Here is a 23,562-nt window from a genome sequence, read left to right as displayed (position 1 = left end):
GGAGACGCGCAAGGTTAATCGACGACAGGGCAAATTGAACCCCGCGATGCGGTCGTGTGTGAGCAACACAACCGGACGGCGTTCGATGTCCGTGAAGTTTGGGGGGGGGTGGCGTGCCGGCGGTGGGGGGGGGCACGTGCACCCTCGCGCGCTCCGTCGTGATCGTGAGTGACCGTGGCATGGATCGAAATAGAAAGAAAAAACATCTAAAATCCCCTAGCGGGACCCGGTGGCAGGGCAGGTGCTGTGCTTAGGCGACAGCTACCACCGACAAAAATACAAAACAAAATTAAATCCCCGGCAGAATGTTGAGTGCGGAGAGAGTGGCGGAGCGTCCCCACCACGTGCCCGACCCCAAAATATCGTCCGTCAGCGCGGTGCTCGCACCCCCGTTTGGGTGTTCCCCTGGACTGTGTCTCTCTATTAATCTGCGAGGCCACTGAATCAGGGCCCCAAGCAACGCAAGCAAAACAAACTAAAACGAACCAACATATATATTCTTTCTAGATTTGAAGCTTTCGTGACTGCAAGGATTCATACTCTTAGTTCTTTCGGTAAAGTCACGTAGGTAAAAAATGAAATAAAAATTTATAAAAATAAAACAATAAAAAATTCCTCCCCGTAGAGGGTAGTAATTCTAGATTTGAAGCTTCAAATCTATTAATTCGTTTTGGTTTGTTTTTCTAGAATCTAGAATTAATACCCTCTCCGGGGAGGATATTTAAAAGTTTAATTTTTATTAATTTTAATTTCATTTTTTACCTACGTGACTTTACCGAAAGAACTAAGAGTATATATATATTCTTGGTTCTTTCGGTAAAGTCACGTAGAAGGGAAATAATAAAATAATATAAATATAAAACAATAACAATTCTCACGACGTTTCGACTGCAACTGCTGTGGATTTCACACCTGATGATGATTACTTGTGTTGCAGTCGAAACGTCGTGATAATTTTAATTGTTTTATATTTATATTATTTTATTATTTCCCTTTTTTACGTGACTTTACCGAAAGAACCAAGAATATGAATCCCTCCAGTCACGAAAGCTTTAAATCAAAATTAAACCAACATATAGATAACAAAAATAAATGAATTGTTCGTAAAATCAAAGGTGCAAGCAGGGATTTATTTAAGCCAGATCCGTCCGGGCCGGTGACATGTTTCCCGCGCCCGGCACACCACATCCAGTATACCCCTCGCTACGGCTACTGCAACTCTGGTCACGGGCCACCTACTCCAGCCTACGAGCGACCGGGAAAATTAATCCGCGCCCGGCACACCACATCCAGTATACTTATCACCACGACTGGGCTATTACTGTCGTCACGAGCCACCTTCTCCAGTCGACCAGCGACCTGGAAAACCTTCGATGAGGAGTGGCTTAAGCCCTCTCACGCGAAGTAAAAGCTGAACGCATAACGTGGAGGCTGTACGGGGTGGGGGGGGGGGACCTTTGTCTTTGTGTGTTGCCTGTCGCAGTCATGGACGACCTCCCAACATTGAACTTTTCGGTTTTGACGTCTGCTCTAACGCCCCTCCGTGTGCCGTGTGCCGTGCGTGCCGTCGGAAGGAAGCGTCGCCAATGTTCTTTGCGCGGTGCTTGTGGAGCATCGGAGCGCCCCCCCCCCCCCGTTCCCTGTGCATCGGCGAATTTAATTGAGGCAGTAAAACACCGCCCGTACGAGGCAGCCACGTGCGGCGCGAGTGTAGAGCAGCAGCAGCAGCGGTTTATTTAACGAGTCCGTAGCCAAAGGGGGGGGCGGGGGCGTAGAAATTGTTCATTTAAATCGCTGGGATTCATTGGCAATGGGCTCGCGCACAAAAGCACGCACTCTATTCAGGGCGTTAATATGTTACTTGTTAGCCCGTCCTAGGGCGGAAGCTGTAATATTAAATATGTACATTAACGTTTTATTGTGTGATTGTTCATTTTCTTAGGAAATGTAGCACATTAATACATTTTTCTTCACTTATTAAATTAAGGACTTTGGAATATTTCTCGGTCTACAATATTTTGTGTGAATCTCGTATCGCTGTTCAAAAGATTTCCCTGCAGTTGCTATCCTTGATGAACACTTTGATCCGCTGAGGATATTTAGATCAAGACAGCGCTTTTTACTGGTAGGAACCTCCTGGTTACACCAGCCCACAGGGGATTATTGTGTCCGTCCGTCCGTCGTGCAGGGAGGGGCTGGGTGGGGAGGGAGGGGCTGGATGGGGAGGGGCTGGGTGGGGATGGGCTGGGTGGGGAGGATGGGGCTGGGTGGGGGGTGGGAGGGGTGGGGCTGGGTGGGGAGGGGCTGGCCACCCGTGGTGCCCTTATAAAACTCAACGTTTAACCTACTCACGCCGGCTTGTGCCCGCCCTCACAGTCGGGCATGTTTGCGGAATACACCACGCCGCCGTTGACCCTGGCCATTGACCGAGCAACCCAACGTTCCTACCAGCTCCCTCCGCAGGAATGTGTTAGACACTGTATAGGGGCAGTGTGATCTGCAGAGGGGGCAAATCTAGCTAGCATAGAGGCAAAAGAAGCATTAAAATTGCAAATTTTTTTGACCAGGGAGTCTTCGGTATCTTACACAATAGGCAAAGGTGAACAATTTCTGTGGCTGTATAATTTGAATAAACGCGTAACTTCACTTTAGCACTGTTTTTAAATCACCTGAAGCTGTTAACTGACAAATTAATCTTCACCGAAGGATGCTTGATAGCGAAGAGTGAAGAGAGTAGAGTGCTGATACTGTCTGAAGTAACTTAGTAAATAACGAAGAGAAGCATTCGAGTTACGAATAAATTCATCAGAGTATAATTTTATTTTGTCTCAATGTAATGGCAGGGAATATTGAAAAAAATAATTTCATCAAGCACTTCACTGCATTTCACTGTAGCACTGCATTAATGGCAGTGAACGTTGCACTAAAGGAAGTCATAAAACACCTCGCAGCATTTGACCGCACCACTGCATTAACACCTGACGTAATGTCACAGTAGCAATGTATTTAACGGACGTTCAATTACTTGCAATCCACTGCTCTGATACTTGCTGATCTTCCGCTTTCGCTCGCTGGATTTGAAAACAATTGTAGTTCGATACAATGTCTGCAAAGTAGCAGAGAAATGTTCATCGTAGCGTAATTCGGAAGCGTAAAGTAGACTTGCCTTTTGTTGGACGTGCCTAAGAAACAAATAAAGGCACCAAATGCACCGCGATGCAGCGTAGAATGATTCATTGCCTTCACTTTCTATAAAGATACGTGAAATCGAAAGCGAATTTGCGTAAAAAAATGATGATAGCCGCCGACCTTCTGCGTTAGTCAAATGATCCAGGCACACGTGAATACTAATGAGGGGGGCGGGGCGCATGAGGAGTGACGTCACGAACGGGACACACACACACGCGCAGCCATTTTTTACTCGTTATATTAGTTGCTGCGTTGATTTCTTGATTAGCTTTACTGTCCATAAAGAAAGGTCACAATGAAAGCTAATTTGCGTAAACAAAATTTCGTTTCCGCTCCACCTTCTTCATGTGGAGTGACGTCACCTGTTCATGATTATTAATGAGGTGGGGGGGGGGTCCATGTGGAGGACCCCACCTGTTCATGATTATTAATGAGGGGGGCTGGTCGACGTGGAGTGACGTCACGCGCGTTACACACAGACATTCTTGGCTCATCATATTCGTGACATGTATACACGCACGCGCTATAACCGTGCCCGTATATACTACTCGCTATATACAGCCTTAACAGGCTGTTGGGGCCAATTGCTGTTAGCGAGCAGCGCCTATGAAAGCCCGCACGGCGCACGAGGGAGTGGCTGACCAACACCATTCCCCACCGCCTTTGTCTCCCGAATGACGATGTTTACACACCGCACCAGCTAAATATTTGCGGTTGAGTCGACCTAGGCGAGGTCCAGGACCGGTTCAGATACTCGTCCCTGGTGTTGGCCGTGTGTGTATACACTACACACGATATACACACAGATACACACGGGGTGGAGTGGTGGCACGGTGGTTAGCGCGCTACGCTGCACAGTACGTAAACCCAGCGACCGAAAGTTGTATTCCCGGCTGTGGCTATAATGTGAGTGGTGAGAGATATCTGGAACGGTCCTGGGTCCCGTCAGAACCAGGCCCTCATCATCCAGCAGTGGAATGACAGAGGGTTATAATACATTAGCAATTTACATTTAGACCATAGGTTCCTCTAAGAGGATTACCAGTGTCGACTCAAAACCAGATTTCAGAGGTAGAGAGAACTTCAAAACGCAATGGGAGAAGTGAAACACGTCCCAGGAATGTGCTGAATTCAAGGAAAATAAGGATTGGAGAAGGCAGCTGCTCACAAAAACAGCTGTTGATCAATGACAACACTTATTTGAGTTAACAGGCGAATGTCAACATTTTTTTAAACAAACAAATAAATACCTTTCAAACCTCCAGCATGGAATCATCTGGCTACCAACTCACGATCGGTCCTTCCCCGTGACTAACTGAATGATAGCCATCGCCATGACAACTCCTGCACTTGAGAAATTGGACATCTGTGAGAAAGAGCTTTATAGCTCTTCGGATTTCCTCCAGTATAAATAAATATTCTGATTCCGATTCTGAGTCATTGCTGCTTAGGTTTTACCGGCTGTGTTCCACAGCTCTCCGATGCGTTCTCAGGTTGTACCACGGCGTTTGTTTGGCAGAGTGTCTGACGTTTGGCACCACGTGCTTTCCCAACACGTGTAGTGAAACTATGTTTTTATTTGACGAGGGTAAGGCCCACTAAGCCATATAGCTCTTTTTTCAAAATTGACTTGGCCACGTGGAAATGTCGAGCGGCCAAATACTCTGAACGCGTGATGTTGTTACTAAATGTGGAGGGAAAAACCGGAGGACCCAGAGAAAAATCCATGTGACCACGGAGAGAGAGACGCACAAACTTCAAATATACAGCAGCAGGCGTCAGGGTCGGGATCGAACCCACGACCTCCTGTACACCAGGCGAGGTAGTTAACATCTCCTAGCCACCGTGGTGCTCCTCAGTCATAACATGACACCAAACAACACGAGGCACAACCCAAAAAATATATTGGGAGACTAATTGAAAGCAAATACATATTTGTAATTCTCCTTGCTTCGTCTCTAAATCACTAGTATTTTATAATTATTATTTTAATTACAACAGAACGGCCAAAACTATTTTAACAATTAATTCCAGAGCAGCTGTTGCCTCTGGTGTTGGCCGCCCCCTTCCGTGTGGAGTTTCTTTTTTTTCTTTTCACGAAAGCTCTCGGGGAACGCACGGGGAGGACCTGGCCCCGAATTCCTCGGCGCGGCAGATTTCTCCACGCCCTCCGTAATACAGGCGCCCCCTTCGCGAGCGGCGAAGTGCCAAGCCGTCCCGGCTGGGTGGCTGAGGGGGTGAGAGCGCTCAGAAGCTGACGAGAGTCCTGCGTTCCGTGATCCGGCTTACAAGCTGCCCGTTCTTGAACCGCCTTCTCAAGTGCTAGCGAGGGTTGATGGCCATCGGCGCGGCCGCCGATGACCAAGCAGGAGCAGCAGCAACAACAACAAGACCAGAAAGACAAGTCACGGTCAGTTTGGTTTTGCACTGCATTTGGTTCAGGTCGGCAGAGTGGCACAGTGGTAACGCTCGTGCCTCGCAGCAAAGCTGGACCTGGGTTCGACTCCCGGACTTGCTCATTCTGTTGTCCTTCGCCCGCACGGCGTGAAAGAAGTTCAACGTGCACACTTACATGCTCGGGGCACGTCTCTCTGTGGAGTTTGTACTTTCTCACCCCCTGTTTTGCCATAGTTGTAAAAAAAAAACTCATACATTCCAATGTAAAAAAAGTAAAGGCAAATTGCTCCATTAGGATTCATACACATACAGCAGCAACATTGCCGCCTACTGCGGAAAACTTGACAGGATCCTCCTGAAAAATAATCTTGAGACTCGGAGAGGCTTTCCTTTCGCGCATCATCCTAATAATGTGAATAATGGGAGTTGAAACAAAAAAAACGCAACACTCCTAGATGGTGATATCCTGCAGCTGGGTGAATGCAATGTTGCGTGGAAAAGCGCATTCCAACTCGTGTGTGTGGGTAAGAATATCACTTGATCTCAGCAGTAGTTCTGTGATGTCTCCTTGCATGGGCTATTCTCTAACACTGACATATGTTGTTCAGCACAATGGGAATACAATTCGGAAGAAGACGAGACAAAAAAAGAAATTGAATTATTTTGTTAATTGACGGCCTTCCTCAAGGCCACACGCCCATGGCTCTTCACCCAGCGACCAAGACCCCAATACTCCCAAGACTCAAGCCGAGGCCGGCAACGAAAAATCCCAAAGCTCCACTTCCCACTTCCCGCTGCCCTCCAAGCAGAGACCCCGGCGCTCGTGAGTGAATTTCAGGCGTGGGAACGACTCTCAAGAGTTTTTTTTCCTTATTCTTCTCGTAGCCATGTGGGTCCATGCTAAGTGGCCATGGGGGGAGGGGGCTCATAAAGGAAGTCATTGAGGGGGGCCACAGCTGATGGCTTGCCAACCCTGTGGAGACGTTTCGGGGAGGGTGGAGGCAGCTACGCTCTTGGCCCCCCCTCCCCACCACCCGCTCCATACTGTTACTCCCTTGGGTGTCTTACAATCCATCGCCTATTCTGCATAATGGTGGGAGCTCATTGAGACGTAATGGGCCTGGCTCCTCTGTGGTTGGAAGGGCCGTGTCTGCCAATATCTGGTGTCGTAAAACAAAACACGGATTACCGCTCTTTTCCATTTCACGCCTGAACTGTTGAGAACTCGTCTCGCTCCCAGACCACCTCACACGCGCCTCTTGCAAGGGAGATCTGGGCTACGACCTACAGGGGGAATGTTTACAAAAAAGAAAAGCACCGCTCAAACGTTTACCGCGCAAAATTAACAACGGTTTTAAAAGTATCAAAAAAATAATCAACGCGCACAACAAACCCATTGTGAACGCAAGAAGTGGCAACAAGAACGCGCACAGCCCCACGTGAGCTCAGCCTCGCAGCCGTCTCCGTTTGAAGGATCTCGTCCGACACAGTGGCGGCCGCGCAGCTACGGAGATTGTAAAGCGGGCGGCCCACGGTGTCGGCGAGGCCCACGGTGTCGGGGGGTGGGCCACGGTGTCTGGGGGGGGGGGGGGGGGCCCGGCGACCGGCGTTACGAAAAGGGTGGAAAATTTGGACAACGTGCAGGGGGGGGGGGGCCCATGGCAGCCACACTTCGCCACCGGTCAAGGATAATGCTGCATGTGCCTGTGTGAGTGTGTGTGAGTGTTTCGGTGGGGCAGTGGGCGAGGGGGCAGTGTCGAGAAGATGAAAGCGAGGTTGGACAAGGCCCAGCATTGTGTTGGACGCGAAGACGCAGGGAACACAATCCACACGTTTACTCGCGTTCTTGGCGTGCACGGCCATGTGTACATGTACAGGGCCGTGTGTACATGTACAGGGCCGTGTGCACATGTACAGGGCCGTGTGCACATGTCGGCGTATATGCAGTGAGGAGCAGTAGTGCAGCGGTTAGCGCGCTGCGCTACGAACCTGGCGGGCCAACACCAGTGACGATGATCTGAACCGGTCTTGGGTCTCCCCTAGGTCGACTCAGCCTCAAATTAGTACCTGGTGCGGTGTGTAAACATCACCACTGGGGAGACAAAGGCGGCCGTGCGTGGTGTTGGCCACCTACCCCCTCGTGTGCCATGCCGGCCTTCAATAGGTGCTTGCTAACAGCACTTGCCCCAACAATAGGTTGAGGCTATACGGGGATCTGTGTCTTTGTATGTACAATATATGGGGCGTGATTCTTGGTGCAGTGGTTTTTAGAAGTCCGCTATGAATCCGGCCACATCTGAGCCGGTTGAGGGTACCCCACTCACCAGCGTGGTGAAGTATGGTCAAACAACCCGCATGACTTACTCAGGAGGGAAGTACTACTATTCACATTTCATTTCACCAGGTAAGGCCCACCGAGCTATGTAGCTCTAGGGGTGGTCACCCATCCCAGTAATAACCAAGCTCAAGTCTGCTTAGCTTCTGAGAGCTGATATGACGTACATCGCTTTGTCAATCCACTGCTGGATGAAGGGCCGGCAAGATGTTAACTCCCTCGCCTGGTATGCAGGAGGTCGTGGGGTTCGATCCCGACCCTGACGGCTGAATGTTTGGAGTTTGCGTGTCTCTCTCCCCATGGTCGCGTGGATTTTTCTCCGAGCCATCCGGTTTTCCCCTCCGCATTGAGAAACAGGCACTGACAGTGTTTGGCTGCTATGAATTTCCACGCGATAAGCCACTTTGTTGACCTATTGATCGTGGCCAGGTCGCTTCTGAAACAGAGCTGTATATTTTGATTTAAAGCTTTCGTGACTGCAGGGATTCATCTTCTTGGTTCTTTCGGTAAAGTCACGTAGAAGGGAAATAATAAAATAATAAAAATTAAACATAATAAAATAATTCTCACGACGTTTCGGCCACAACGCAAGCAGCCGCTTCTACGTGACTTTACCGCAAAAACAAGAAGAGCTGTGTATATGTCAGTAGGCCTTACTTGGTTAAATAAAAAAGTAGTTTTTGGTTTATAGACCAGCACGGTGAAGTACGGTCAAACAAGCCCCATCACCGACACACCGACTTGAGGAGGCCTTCATCCATCCAGCAATGGATTACCCAAAGACTGTCACGCATTTATATAAACTCGGCACAAATTGTTAAACGCCACCGAGTATGTGCGTATAGACACTGTTAGTGTGGGAATGTATTGTGAATGCTGCTAGTTGTAATGCTGTGTGTGTCTGCGGGTTATATATAGAAGGCTGTGTTCTTTGTTGCGTGGCGATGTGGCTCATACGCTTGGCATGCCCCCCCACCTCCCGAATACAAATGCCCCCCCCCCTCTCCACGATGTCTCAGTGATTCCGTCACTTAATGTCTGAGCCGCTTGTCAGCGCGAGGAGACAAGAGCTGTGGCTGTTTGTGTGGCCCACCTCCACGTTACGTACTGTTTCCACAATCACCACCACAAACAGCACAGCTACCACCACTACCGCCACAACCACCACCACCACAATCACCGCAACCACCACAGCCAGAACCACCACCACAAACAGCACAGCTACCACCACTACCGCCACAACCACCACCACCACAATCACCGCAACCACCACAGCCAGAACCACCACCACAAACAGCACAGCTACCACCACTACCGCCACAACCACCACCACCACAATCACCGCAACCACCACAGCCAGAACCACCACCACAAACAGCACAGCTACCACCACTACCGCCACAACCACCACCATCACCACCACAATCACCGCCACTACCGCCGCAACCACCACCACCACAACAATCGCCACCACAATCAGCACAGCCAGAACCACCACCACAAACAGCACAAGCATCACCACTACCGCCACAACCACCGCCACCAAAATAAACAAAGATCCCCCGTGTAGCCTTCACAGACTGTTGGGGCAAGTGCTGTTAGCGAGCACCTTTGAAGGCCGGCACGGCACACGAGGGGGTGGGAGGTCAGCACCACACCCGGCCGACTTTGTCTCCCCAGTGGCGATGTTTACACATCGCACCAGGTACTCATTTGAGACTGAGTCGGCCTAGGGGAGGCCCAGGACCGGTTCAGATAATCGTCATTGGTGTTGGCCGTGAGCGGGAATCACCACCGCTACCACAAGCATTGTCACCACCACCGCTTCACCTGCCATCACCTCCGTATGTATGTACATGTTGAACTTCTTTCGCACCGTACGTAGCCAAGCGTGCTAATAGCCAACAGGCACCGCAATCCTCAATGTGACTGCCACCACTATTGGCGCAACCACCATCAACAAACACGTTCACTCCACTAAACAGGTGTTTTTGCTTACCCTTACACAAACGCCACGGCCTATGTTATAACATACAACACACGTGCCCTTTATTAACCCAGACGAGAACTCATTAATGATTACATCACAGGGCCGTGAGAGCTGGGGGGGCGGGGGGTAGGGGGGGTGCATCCAGCAGTAGATCGATCATGACCGATGGCGATGAAGAACCCGTTGAGAGTAGCACACACGATATAGCTCGCAGCAGGGAGCCTATTGTCCGGACAACAGCACCGAGAGGTGGTGTACCCACAACATAGCACGCGCTCGGAGCGCTCTCATTGTTCATCATCTCAACAATGGCCCCGTGCCCAGCCAGCAGCACAGCAGCAGTGGAGCCTGCAGGAAGCCTCGTCGTGAACTGGGGGGGGGTCTATGTAGAGGGGGGGCTCGCACACCCCTTTGATGGGTGCTCTCTCGTGGGGCTCACCCACCATCACAGCCACTCCACGGTGGCTAGGAGATGTTGACTACCTCGCCTGGTATGCAGGCGGTCGTGAGTTCTATCCCGACCTTGACGCCTGCTGCTGCTGTATACTTGGAGTTTGCGTGTCTCTCTCATCGCGGTCGCGTGGATTTTTATCCGGGTCCTCCGGTTTTTCCCTCCACATTGACAATGAACAGCACAGATTTCAGGTATCTGGCTGCTATAAACGTCCACGTGATGAGCCACTCCGTTGAGCTATTATTTGTGGCCAGGTCGCTTCTGAAAAAGAGCTACATCGCTCAGTGGGCCTTACCTGGTAAAATAAAAAAATAGTTTAGTTTTAGGAGCACCCCCTTCTCCTGTAATGAGTACCTGTAGGGGGGCCCTTCCCCGTAGGGGGGGCCCTTCCCCTGGACGCAGGATGCTAGATCTCTCACTGAGGACATGTTCTGCGTCTAGATTTGAAGCTTTCGTGACTGCAAGGATTCATATTCTTAGGTTATTTCGGTAAAGTCACGTAGGTTAATTTTTTTTAAATTAATAAAAGTTAAATACAAATAAAATACAAATCACGACGTTTCGGAGGCAACACAAGCCTGAAGACGGAGGCTTGTGTTGCCTCCGAAACGTCGTGATTTTTAAAATTTTATTTTTATTTTACTTTTATTAATTAAATTTTTTTACCTACGTGACTTTACCGAAAAAAACCTAAGAATATGTTCTGCGTCGCCTCGAGACTGGAAGAGTATGCGGCACGTGACAAGCAGCTGCAGCCCACAGCGGTGTGCCAGACCGTGGAACGATTTCCCGGTGTCGCTGATTCGGACAGACGTGGCTTGAATGAATCCCTGCCTCTCGGGGCCTTACCTCGCGGCCAGTGGGGGGAATGACCTGGTGGTGGCCACATTGTCAACCCTGTCGTGTGACCTTGCTTAAAAGGGGTGGGGGAGGGGGGCCAACATTGAGGGGACGGGATTGGAGCACGACGAAACCAATGTTAAACAGAGCGAGTAACGATATACGACCGGCTCTTACCTCTCGTGCATTCTGCTGTTCTAGCTCTCACTGCCTGTGTACAGTCTATGGGGGAGGGCTGTATCAACTTTTTTTTTACTATACTGCCAATTTATTTTTAATGGTTGGGTGGTTGGGGGAACCCAACCCAACCCAGCTTTCAGCAGGAGGGGGTGCTGAGCCCCCCCCCGCCCCCCCACGACTCCGGCGAGTACCTGCAGGCTGGTGGCGAGCTGGCGGATGTAGAGCATGTTCATGTCCTCCACGATGCGGATCGTGTCCTCGCGGCACAGGGCACCCCGCTCGGCCGGCATGATCCTCCCGCACAACAGGGACAGCATGGGGCTCGCCCGGGACACGCCGGGGCAGTCTCGTCCGCGTGTCCGTCTACCGCTGCCTCGCTTGTTGGGCTGTTTGGTCGTCCGTCTGGCTTGGCTGTCTGGCTGTCCGATTGGCCGCTTGGCTGACTTGTTATGCGGCTCGCTGTCTAGATGTGTGTCTAGCTGTATGTCTGCGTGCGCATCTGCCTATTTGTCCATCTGTCTGCGTATTCGACTATTTGTCTGTCCGGCTACCTGCCCATCTCTCCATGCGTCTGTCGAGTCGTCTGCCTATCTGCGCGTCTATCTTTCACTGTCAGTCAATCGCATGCGCCGAGGGAGCACGCACCTTCAGCGCGATTGCTTCCACGGCAGGCGCACACCTCACGGGGAAGACAACAGCACCTCACTGCAGCTCGCTGTGTCTACCCGCTCCAGTCCAGGACAGGGACTCCATCGGACGTGGTCCAAACTCACGGAATTATCATTCACCCACGTGGTCAGATAAGAGGCGCGCTTGAAGAATAACGCGCACACAACACCACCCCCCCAACCCCAACGCCACCGCGCTCAGCAGCCGTGCAGCAGCTTTCGTGCACCACAAAGTCCGGTAGCTTCATCCTACCGGCAGCAGCTGCTGCCAGGTAATCAGGGGGCCTCAATCCAAATCTTCTTTACGCCGAGTCAAGGTCCTTTGCGAGCGCTTGCGAGGCTTTCTTGAGCAGCTAAAGCCACGTGACCACCCTAATCTCTCCTGGTTTTCGTCATCGCTTCGATTTGTTTGAAAGACTCGGAGAGGACGAAACAGCCTTCGCATGCACCGATGAAGCGGTAGCCGCTCGCTCACCCACGGGTGAAACAACCACTGATGATGTCGCTGCTGCAGTCAGGGTCCATAGATCGCTCAATGATCGACAGGGCCACCTCTTCAATTCGTTGTCGCCGTCATCATCATCATCATTGCTGTAGTCACCTTATAACCTAGCCCCCCTCCTCCCCCACACGAGCATCGCCGGTCTCCGCGTGCCGCCAAACTCTCTCTCGCCAGCGCCGTTGGAGCCGGGCAGTGACGGAGAGGAGACGAGACGGAGGCCGACTTCTATGTTTAGACACGCGCAGCTGTGCTCGCTCGGTGTATTTATGCCAGGATCCTGAGCACTCCCCCCACCCCAACCTACATCCCCTTCTCTTCCCCTCTTCCTCCTCCTCCCGTTAAAGCTCCATCCTGCTTCTCACCCACCCCCCACCACACGCACACCGCCTCGCCCCCTCTCGCTAAGTCAACTTGTTTATAACTCCGCTGCGTTTCGCAGCTCCTTACCATTTGTCACATCGCTGCGTTGTTGATGAACATCGCGCATCGCGGCCGCTGCAGTCACCGATATTAATAACATCGGCGCGATTGCCCCGACTGCGGGCTGCCATCGCTATCGTCACAGTCATCGATAACGACAGCATGAATCTACGGACACCGCAGCTGCCATCACTGGCACGATGGTGACTACGACTACTGTGCTATGCACGTGCGTTGAACTTCTTTCGCACCGCACGTAGCCAACCGCGCTCATCGGACGTGCTAGTAAAGCTGTCACCACGACCATCACAATCACCGCTGCCACCACGAACTACTAACCATCACCAAAACGACCACCACCACAATCGTCACAGAAACCACCACCACCACCACAATAACCGACATTCACTCCCACCACCACCACCACCGCCGCCACCACAATCACCCGCACAGCAACCAACACCAAAGACAAAGATCCCCCGTGTAGCCTTAACAGACTGTTGGGCCAAGTGCTGTTAGCGAGCACGCTACCACCACCACGACAATCACCGCCACCACGGGGCATCCAGAGCCCCCCCCCCCATTACCCATGGCCCCCACCGTCCCCTCCACACTTACAGCGGCTCTCCATGGGTTTCGCAACTTCTCGGGACTCTCCATCAATGAGCCACCTTGTACAATCCCCCCCCCTCTCCCATTAGCCCCCTCCCCTCGCCCCCGATAATAATAATAAAGCCCTCCGCTGCCAGTCGTCGCGCAGACCACAGCAGCCAGCGCTCAATCCCACACACAAAGCCACGCGGACAGCCCCCTCTCTGCCCCCCCCCCGCGCCGTTCGCTCGCCGTTTGGTTCAACAACGCAACTCACCACAGGGGGGGGGGGGGCACTGGAGGGAAGGGGGGAGGGGCGCGGGGGGCTTCACATCACAAGAAGGTGACACATTTTTTTTTGCGGCTTCACTGCTCTGCTTATCGGCGCGCGCTCTCAGTGTTGCCTCGACTCGCTTTGCGCTCGGGGTTCGCGCACAGCTGAGAGCGACTTTCACCGGGGCGCGCCCGCAAAGCGATCTACTGAGAGGCGCCTCCAGCCACGATGGAGTCACTCATTGAGTCAAGCGAGGCGCTCGTTACTCGCTCGCTTGAGTCACAGAGGGGGGAAAAACCCCTACACGCACGAGACTGACCCCACCACCACACCGCCCCCTCCCTGCTGTGGTGGTGGCGATGGAATTCAGGTCAGCTGCGACCCTCTGACCCCTCCGTTGGACCCTGTGGCTCAGCGTGCCACCACGGGGTGGGGCGCTTGACGTGATGTTCACATGTTTAACTTGGTTCCGATAAACATTACACGGATTTCCCCCCCCCCCACCAGATAAGACGTCAATATCCGCGAGTGTTTAGCAAAAACTCTTCATTGTGTTCACATAAAAAGAATATAAACAAAAGTGACCTGTTTTGTTTTTCCATACAAATTCAAGGCTCTTCGTGTGTTTTTTTGTTTCGTGTTTTCCCTCCTCATGGATTTTGAAATTAATTATTGTTTACTATCCAGGGCCGCGCAGGGCCACCACGAGGTCAGCAATCGTGCCAGGTTCGCAGCGGACACAACCACTACCTGAACTGTTCCCCCATTTCATCGGTACACAAAGACAAAGACCCCCCGTCTAGCCTTCGCAGGCTGTTGGAGCAAGTGCTGTTAGCGAGCACCTACGAAGGCCGACACGGGCGCACGAGGGGATTGGTGGTCAGCACCACACCCCGCCGCCTTTGTCTTCCTAGTGTCGAAGTTTACACACCGCACAAGGTACTTATTTGAGGCTGAGTAGACCTAGAAGAGGCCCAGGACCGGTTTAGATAATCGTCACTGATGTTGGCCATGAGCAGGAATCGAACTCGTTTCGCCGGGTTCGTACTGCAGCGCGTTAACCGCTACACTACCGCTCCCCCCCCCCAACAACACACACCCGTGCATACACATTCACGTTCTCTCTTCACTACACAGGCTGCACGTCTTGACGTCAAATTACAACCTGAGACGCGAGCGTCAACGACTGTGCACGTGTTTAAACTCAGTGTTCCAATCCACCCAGGTTCACGTCGGGGAAGAGAAAGGGGGTCAGAGCGAGAAGGGGAGGTTGGCATGAGTGAGTGTGGGGCAGAGAGGCGGGGTTGGAAGGGGAGGGATGCCTCCGACCATGTTGGGGGTGAAATGAAGAAAGCCCCGTTAATTTGTATGTTATTATTTTTGTTGGCTCTCGGAGGCGCCGATTTGCGAGCTCGTCAAGGGGCTGTGGCGCTGGGCGTGGGGCGGCGTCAGCTGCCGCGATTTGAGCTCTCGCGGAGCACAGCGAGGAAGTTTTGGGATTCAGAGCCACAGATGTGGCCAATTATTTTCTTCATGAAATGCTTTCTTTGTATTTTTTTCTATTTTAGTCACTCCAGCCTTTTGCCAACGGCTTCGCGCCGGCAGGCCAAGCGTTTGTGCGGAAACTCTCGCGTAGCAGTCGGTCGGCAGTAGAAGTGGACGTCACAGAACTACCTCTGAGATCTTCTTATGCACACGAGAGGGCGCTGCGCTTTTATCACGTGCCCTGCTGTAGAGACACTCGTCGCAGGGCCTTCAAACCGCATTTTACTTTTGTAGATATCACTGCTGGAATATTTGGGCAATTAAGAACAAAAAATTATAATCCCAAATGTAATTTTTTTGTGTGTGCACTCATGGATGAGCCCATCAACATCACAGAACCCAGTTTAATCACAGGCAGCTGTTACCGTGATTCAAACTGAGGATCTCCATGATGCGAGAATAAAAAAGACTAAATTGGAATATACAAAATTGCAATCATCGCCCCTACCGCAAAAAATGTTAGCAGGACCCTCATGAGAAGGAGTCATGAGACTCGGAATAATAATACAATTCCTGAGCTAGCCAGCGGTTTAGGCTCTGCAGGCTCTCATTGTAATGAGCTCTGCTACAAAGGGCAACAAATGTTGAGGTCTGGACTTGAATGTGTAAATAATGAGATGAACGTAAATCATTACCACTCAAAAAAAACCCCAGTGAAGTTTATTGTACAACTAAGCAACTATTATGATGAAATTTTAAATACCGTTATCTTCAATCGCAGCCAATGTTACACGGCGATGCAGTAATTGAGTAAAATAAATAATATCACAGGCAATGGCGGAGCCAGGATTTTCAGGTGGTGGGGGGGGCAACCCCTCCAGCAATGAAAAATGATAGAGGAGTTGTTAGTAAGTAAGGACTTGTTAGTAAGTGAGGACTTGTCCCTTGCTTTGTATTCGACGCGTGCGTGGCGATGGCGCAGCCATCGATCGAGGGTCGAATTCGAACCGCGTCGTGTGATCGGCATCGCGCTCGCTGAAGGTGAATGCCTTCAGGGAAGTCGTGGACTGTATAGGCAATTCTGTGAGTAACTTATAACTGCTTTGCCGCTAATTATTGCCAATTATGGACTCAGACTATTGTCCTATCATCTCATAGAGTCCCTGGCACGTAATAACATGCTACCCAGTGGCAGTAGGGGTCACAAAATGCCGATTAATTACTGGCTCCGCCAGTGATCACAAGTCACCGATTAGGAATATGGAATGTCAATTGCAATCTGAGCGTATACGTTGACGATGCAATTTGTGCATTGCTATTAATTCTGTTTAATTATATATATGCAGCAACATTCAACATCGGAGTCAATCTGTCCTCTCCGCCCGCCCCCTCCCTCAGTTACCCCCCCTCTCCCCCCAACTGAATCCAACTTTTGTCGCCCCGTGGTGCTAATTCCACATTGCTATGATGGGGGCAGGCGAAATCGTAGTGCAAACAAAGTATTTATCGTTCTGTTGTGCATAGTTTTTTTTACGTCACTACGTAACCGCCGATATAATCGATTATTTCAACGCACGGAGAATAGTATTTTGTAAACAAGCCTGGCTGAAAAGCTAACCCCCTGTACAGTACTACAGTGCATACTTTCCTCATAATGGACTGAAAAAAAAATCCCTCCCGAGAAGAATGGTTGAGAAAGCGACATTTTTGGAATATTTGCTTGAAAGTGGGCCATTTCCTCCTCAAATTTGAGCAGTAAAATTCCCCTTTAGCTCACACAGCCCGCGGGGGGGTGGGGGGGGCCTCACGTGCACACCCTTGCTGGATCCACCGTGATCTCACGCAGCGCTTGGGACGCGGAGCGGCCTTGGAACTCTCTGGCCTTGCGCTTCACAAAGCTGGGACGGATGGGTGGGACCCAACAGTCACAGCCATAGAGTGCCCATTCGAGCCAGGGGTTCCATATGGTAGTCACGAGGAATTAGACACGATGCAGATCGCACATTAGGAACCCGTCCAGTGACGTAGCTATCGAGTGTGCAGGTGGTGCAACTGCACTGAGGCCCCACAGAGAGCGTGGGGGGGGGGAGAAGGTGAAATTGAACAGGGGGCAGGGGGGGGCGGTGGAATTTAATTTCTTGCACCAGCAGGACCCATGCCAACCATGCTATGCCATTGACACAGTTACCCATCGGACACAGTGGCCCATCAGCCAAAGTGACCCATCAAACATAGTGATACATTATACACGAGGAACCCATCAGACACAGTGACCACCTACAAGACACAGTGACCGACCATCAGACACAGTAACCAGAATCAGAAACACAGTGACCATTTACCAGACAGTGACCACCCACCAGACACAGTGACCTTCCAGGCATCTATATGCAAGATTTTTCTTCCTTGGCTACACTTGTGAAATGTTTATCGGCTTGCGTCCTAAGGCGCTTCGGGATAATTTTGTATTTAACTGCTTAATGTGTGTGCAGACACACACACACGTACATGTGTGTGTCTGTGCGGGGCCACGTGATGGGTAAAGAGGAGAGTGCCGCAGCATACATTGTTGTACCGCACTTCTACGCTCCCACGTCCGTGCTCCCCACCTCTTTACCCACGCTGACAGTGCGGCGCTGAAGTATGGTCAGCTAATCCCTACGACCAGCACGCATGTGGGCTATACGGGAGAGCTTTATCTTCGTACAAATATAGAGCCAACCCAGACTGTTGGGGCAAGTGCTGTTAGCGAGCACCTGTACTGTTCAAACTGTTCTAAATAAACTGTTATGAAGGCCGGCACGGTACACGAAGGGGTGGGTGGCCAGTACCACGCCCGACCGCCTTTGTCTCCCCAGTGGCGATGTTTTTACGCACCGCACCAGGTACTCATTTGAGGCTGAGTCGATCTAGGGGAGGCCCAGGACCGGTTCAGATAATCGTCACTGGTGTTGGATGTGAGCGGGAATCGAACTCTGGTCGCCAGGTTCGTAGCGCAGCGCGCTAACGGCCACACCACCACTCCTCACTGCCTTTGTACCCACACACACACACGGGCATTGGCGACTCATCTGAGCTGATGAGTCCTAAAGAGTGTCAAACCGGTGCACAGTTGTCGCTCATTGCATCACTGCTTCGACTGTCAGTCGGCTCTCAATTGCTCAACTTCACCTTGACGGCGTCCAAAGAAAGACAAGTGGGATCAACAATGCACTGCTTCGCAGCAACAGCTGATGGTGCCCGCGCAGCGTTGTGCCACATGGGCTGCGCGCGTTGTGTGAATCTCACGGGGTCCGAGGCGGTCGCGAGATTGCGTCACCGAGCGGCGCGATGGGTACCACGCGGGCATCTCGCTCGCAGGCGACCCGGAGGTTGTCACGGAACAATGCCGCCTTGTGTCTCTCTCAGACAGATGTATCGGAACATCGCTGCCCCACTACTCCCTCACCATTACACACACTCTCAATCAGCTCCCCCACCCACAGACCCAATCCCTCCCCCAATACCCCACGCAGTGACACAAACCTCTCAGTCACCCCCCCCCCAAACTACGTTCGGTTACAATAACTTTTTTTGTACAACATGCCTTGTGGCACAAAGTTGTGAGCGGTTGTGTTGGGTTACAGAGAGTGACTGTGGTGGTGGACTGGTGGACAGTTTTATATATTTGTTTATTTTACCAGGTAAGGGGCTATTTAGCAGTTTTTTTCTTTCCCGAAGCGACCTGGCCACAAATGATAGCTCAACGAAGTGACTTTTCACGTGGAAATGTACAGCAGCCACAGTAATCTAAACGCGTGATGTTGATTCTAAATGTAAAGGGGAAAACCGGAGGACCCGGAGAAAAAAAATCCACGCGACCCCCGGGGAGAGAGACGCGCAAACTACAAATATACAGCAGGCGTCATGATCAAGATCAAACCCACGACTTCCTGTAAACCAGGCCCTAAATCACAGGGTCACAAAGGCCCAACACGCCAAACGACCAGCAACAAACAGCGCTCGTGAAGGTGTATTGAAGATAGCATTGATTTAATGTTTTTTTTTAGTTGAACGTAGCCATGAGAACTTGGGGAATAGATCGGCAGTATAAACACAAGTTCGGAGGTGATCTCCGCGTCTCTCTGCTACGAAAAGTGCCATTTCCCGAAACGTCGCCCATCCTATTAGGCGAATGTGTTGAGAGTTTGTGTCTTTAGCTGTGTTACTCGGGCACCACTGCCAAAGGCAGTAAGTACTATCACAAAGACACGTTTTGTTTAATGCTGGTTGGTGGTGGTTGCGGGTGGGTTGGGTTACGGTGTGGGGTGGAGGGTAGGGAGCGTAGGGGGTGGGGGTGGTGGTACAGCGAGTAAAGTGGAAGTTAATCTGTGGCAGCGTGATATCGATACCCTCTGGAGCGCGGGGCCCGTGCAGCACTGAGCGATGCGCGGGCTCGTTCTGTGCCAGAGGTGGAGTAGAAGGTGGAGCAGGAAGAGGAGTAGGTGGAGGAGTAGGAGGTGGTGGCGTAGGAGGTGGAGCAGGTGGAGGAGTAGGTGGAGGAGCAGGTGGAGGAGTAGGAAGTGGAGCAGGTGGAGGAGCAGGTGGAGGAGTAGGAGGTGGAGCAGGTGGAGGAGTAGGGGATGGTGGAGTAGGAGGTGGAATGGGTGGAGGAGCAGGGAGAGGAGCAGGTGGAGGAGTTGGAGGTGGAGCAGGTGGAGGAGCAGGTGGAGTAGTAGCAGGTGGAGCAGGTGGAGGAGCAGTTGGAGGAGTAGGTGGAGGAGTAGGAGGTGGAGCAGGGAGAGGAGCAGGAGGTGGAGCAGGCGGAAGAGTAGGAGGTGGAGCAGGTGGAGGAGTAGGAGGTGGAGCAGGTGGAGTAGGTGGAGGAGCAGGTGGAAGAATAGGAGGTGGAGCAGGTGGAGGAGTAGGTGGAGGAGTAGGAGGTGGAGCAGGTGGAGGAGCAGTTGGAGGAGTAGGTGGAGGAGCAGGTGGAGGAGTGAGACTCCGTGTTCAGGTCATCACGTGCAAAAAAATAGCCATACACGTTTTTGTGTGAATGTATGTGGACGGACAGATATGGGGCGTGTATGGGAAGGATGCGCGTTTGAACGTGTGCTTCTTGAATTCCTTTCCTACAGTTCTTGACAAACGACGCCAATAATTAGTAGTGTTTTTGCTAGTATTATTATTGTTGTTGTGTTATTTTTTTAAACTTAGATACTGTACTGACGACGCACATTTCAAGCCCATTTTTTTATCACGGGGTTGAAGGGGAAATTTTCTCGCCCTGCAAATTTCTCGCTCGCGTGCCCTGCTGGAGGAAGGGCGTCGCTTCACTGCCGAGGGTATGAGGCCCAAGTTCTCCCACGGTGACCCAGGTTCGCCGTGTTGGAATTAGTGCCCACATTGCACCCCACCACCCACACGCGGACCCCGCCCATCGTAGACGACTCTCCGGGGTGGTTACTCGTTGACGCTGCTCGGATGGAGGCTGCCCTCTGCTGGATTGAGTCGCCGAATTGTCCACGCTCCGCGAGGTGAAGCCGTCGAGAAGAATGGGGTCAGCGTTGGCAGCCGTAGGAATGTGGAATTTCTACCCCCCCCTCCCCAAAATATGTGGTCAGAACAGTGCCGGATTAAGCTAGTGTGAGGCCTGCAGCATATGTTATAAAGGGGCCCTAAATTTAAAAAAACGTAAATATTAAAACACATAATTTTTTTTTACTTGCATAGTGAAGTAATTGTATTTCTTCAGTTGCTATACAGCCAGATAATACGACAAATCGCTAACCTTAAACACTCAGTCGTTTATAAAAGTTGAAGGCGGTATAGAACTATAGTAATAGAGCAAGTGCAGAATCACTGAACCGGAATTGATAGCTTGAAAGCTTTTAGCGCGGAGCCCTTGAAAGTGCGGGGCCCCGTAGCATTATGTAGCTACTTGTGCTACTACGATAATCCGTCACTGGGTCAGAATGAGAAAAGGCACAATAAAGACTGTGGATGTTGATGATTGACGTGATGTAACGTATGAGAATGACCTCCACTTGAAACATAACGTTGAAAATGACCTTTACACTGAATTTCAGATAGAAATGATGAAGTTAGATTTAATTGACGATGACATCCTTGATGAAGTAGATGACGATTACGACCTTGATTTGATAACATGTTTTTATTGTGATCGTTCCTTCCCGTTATAATGATATCGCTGTATCGGTCTCATGGGGGGGGGGGGGTGTAACCATACTTCACCACGCTAGTCAATGCGAGTTGAAGGGGAGGCGCCTCCCTAACCATTTCAGATGTCACTCGCCACTGACATTCAGCCTTGACCTCGAATCGATCGCAGATCGATCGATTCACTGCGCAGTGAACGGCTCCCCGATGAATGGATATGCACCATTAGGCAGCCCTAATTGTGTAAAGCGTGGAGCCAATCACAACAGCGTCAACAGAATGTCACGTGACGCGTATTTACGTTTGGTATTTACTCACAAACATCATCCCTGAGACTGAGAGCGCAAAAAAAAACCACGTGGAGCCCCCTAGAGATGGGAGCAGAGGCCTCGCGCTCTCGTTCGCCTGCTGCTCCTGCTGCTGTTGTTGCTGCTGCTACTGCTGTTGCTGCTGCTACTGTTGCTACTGTTGCTGCTCCCACTGTTGTTGCTGTTGCTGCTGCTGTTGTTGCTGCTGTTGCTGCTGTTGCTGCTGCTACTGTTGCTACTGTTGCTGCTCCCACTGTTGTTGCTGCTGCTGTTGCTACTACTGCTGCTACTGCTGTTGCTGCTGTTGCTACTACTGCTGCTACTGCTGTTGCTGCTGCTGTTGTTACTGCTGCTGCTACTATTGTTACTGCTGCTGCTGTTGCTGCTGCTACTGTTACTGCTGCTGCTGCTGTTACTGCTGCTACTGTTACTGCTGCTACTGTTGCTGCTACTACTGTTACTGCTGCTGCTGCTACTGTTGCTGCTACTACTGTTACTGCTGCTGTTGCTGCTGCTACTGTTACTGCTGCTGCTGCTGCTACTGTTACTGCTGCTGCTGCTACTACTGTTACTGCTACTGCTGTTGCTGTTACTGCTGCTCCTGTTGCTGCTGCTACTACTATTGCTGTTGCTGCTACTGTTGCTGCTACTACTGTTGCTGCTACTACTGCTGCTGCTACTACTGCTGCTGCTGTTACTTTTGACTTAAAACTTTCGTGACTGCAGGAATTCATATTCTTTGGTTCTTTCGGTAAAGTCACGTAGATATAATAATAATACTAGTAAAGTGAATACAAAAATAAAACCACTAATGCAGACTGTAGCCTGGTTCGTCACCTCGGCGAGCGTACAGCCTGTACAGGCAGTCTATAATGTAGACTGTAGCCTGGTTTTAAGCTTAAACAAACAGGCTACAGTCTACATTATAGACTGCCAGCACACTCACCAAGCTTAATAACCAGGCTACAGTCTACATTATAGACTGTCAGTACACTCACCCAGCTTAATAACCAGGCTACAGTCTACATTATAGACTGCCAGTACACTCACCCAGCTTAACCAGGCTACAGTCTACATTATAGACTGCCAGTACACTCACCCAGCTTAATAACCAGGCTACAGTCTACATTATAGACTGCCAGTACACTCACCCAGCTTAATAACCAGGCTTCAGTCTACATTGTAGACTGCCAGTACACTCACCCAGCTTAATAACCAGGCTACAGTCTACATTGTAGACTGCCAGTACACTCACTCAGATTAATAACCAGGCTACAGTCTACAATTGTGTTTTTAGTTTATATATATATATTTTTATTTTGTAAAAATTTTATTCGCTTTATTTTTATTATAATTTTTCTATCTACGTGACTTTACCGAAAGAACCAAAGAATATGTTGCTGCCACTGCTGCCGCTCATACTGTTGCTGCAGCTGCTGCTGTCAGCTACTGCTGCTGCTACTGCTGTTGCTGTCACTGCTGCCAGTGGTAGTAGCCTGCTGAATATTCCAACTCTGCTACCAGAGTTTTGCTGCTACTGATGCGACTGCTTCTGCAAGCAATGCTGCTGTTGTTGTTGTTGCTATCAGTGTTTCTCTTGCTATTACTGCTGCTGCTGCCACTACGAATATTATAACTGCGACTATCGCTGCTGCAACGGAAATACTGCTGCTAGTATTGCAATTATTACGGATGTTGCTGCCGCTATTGATGCCGCTATTACGAGTATCGCACTGCTAATGTGACCCGTTGTTGCTACTGCTGCTAATG

At 50.8% G+C, this 23,562-nt stretch overlaps 1 protein-coding gene across 3 annotated transcripts in view; it reads right to left on the bottom strand.

Moving 5' to 3' along the window:
• Nucleotides 1–23,562, bottom strand: part of RTKN (rhotekin) — a 46,934-nt gene that overhangs the window by 20,922 nt on the left and 2,450 nt on the right. Inside the window, exon 1 of one of the 3 annotated variants that reach the window (XM_078861373.1) lies at nucleotides 11,577–12,808. The exons of the other annotated variants lie outside the window; for them this stretch is intronic. Coding sequence (XP_078717499.1) covers nucleotides 11,577–11,702 — 126 coding nt within the window. The 5' untranslated portion in view covers nucleotides 11,703–12,808. Of the gene's footprint in view, nucleotides 1–11,576; nucleotides 12,809–23,562 lie in introns of those variants that run through there. 3 annotated transcript variants of the gene reach the window in all.

Source organism: Lampetra fluviatilis, chromosome 12, assembly GCF_964198595.1.
Source record: "Lampetra fluviatilis chromosome 12, kcLamFluv1.1, whole genome shotgun sequence".
NCBI classification, from domain to species: Eukaryota; Metazoa; Chordata; class Hyperoartia; order Petromyzontiformes; family Petromyzontidae; genus Lampetra; species Lampetra fluviatilis.
This window is presented reverse-complemented; position numbering and strand designations above follow the sequence as displayed.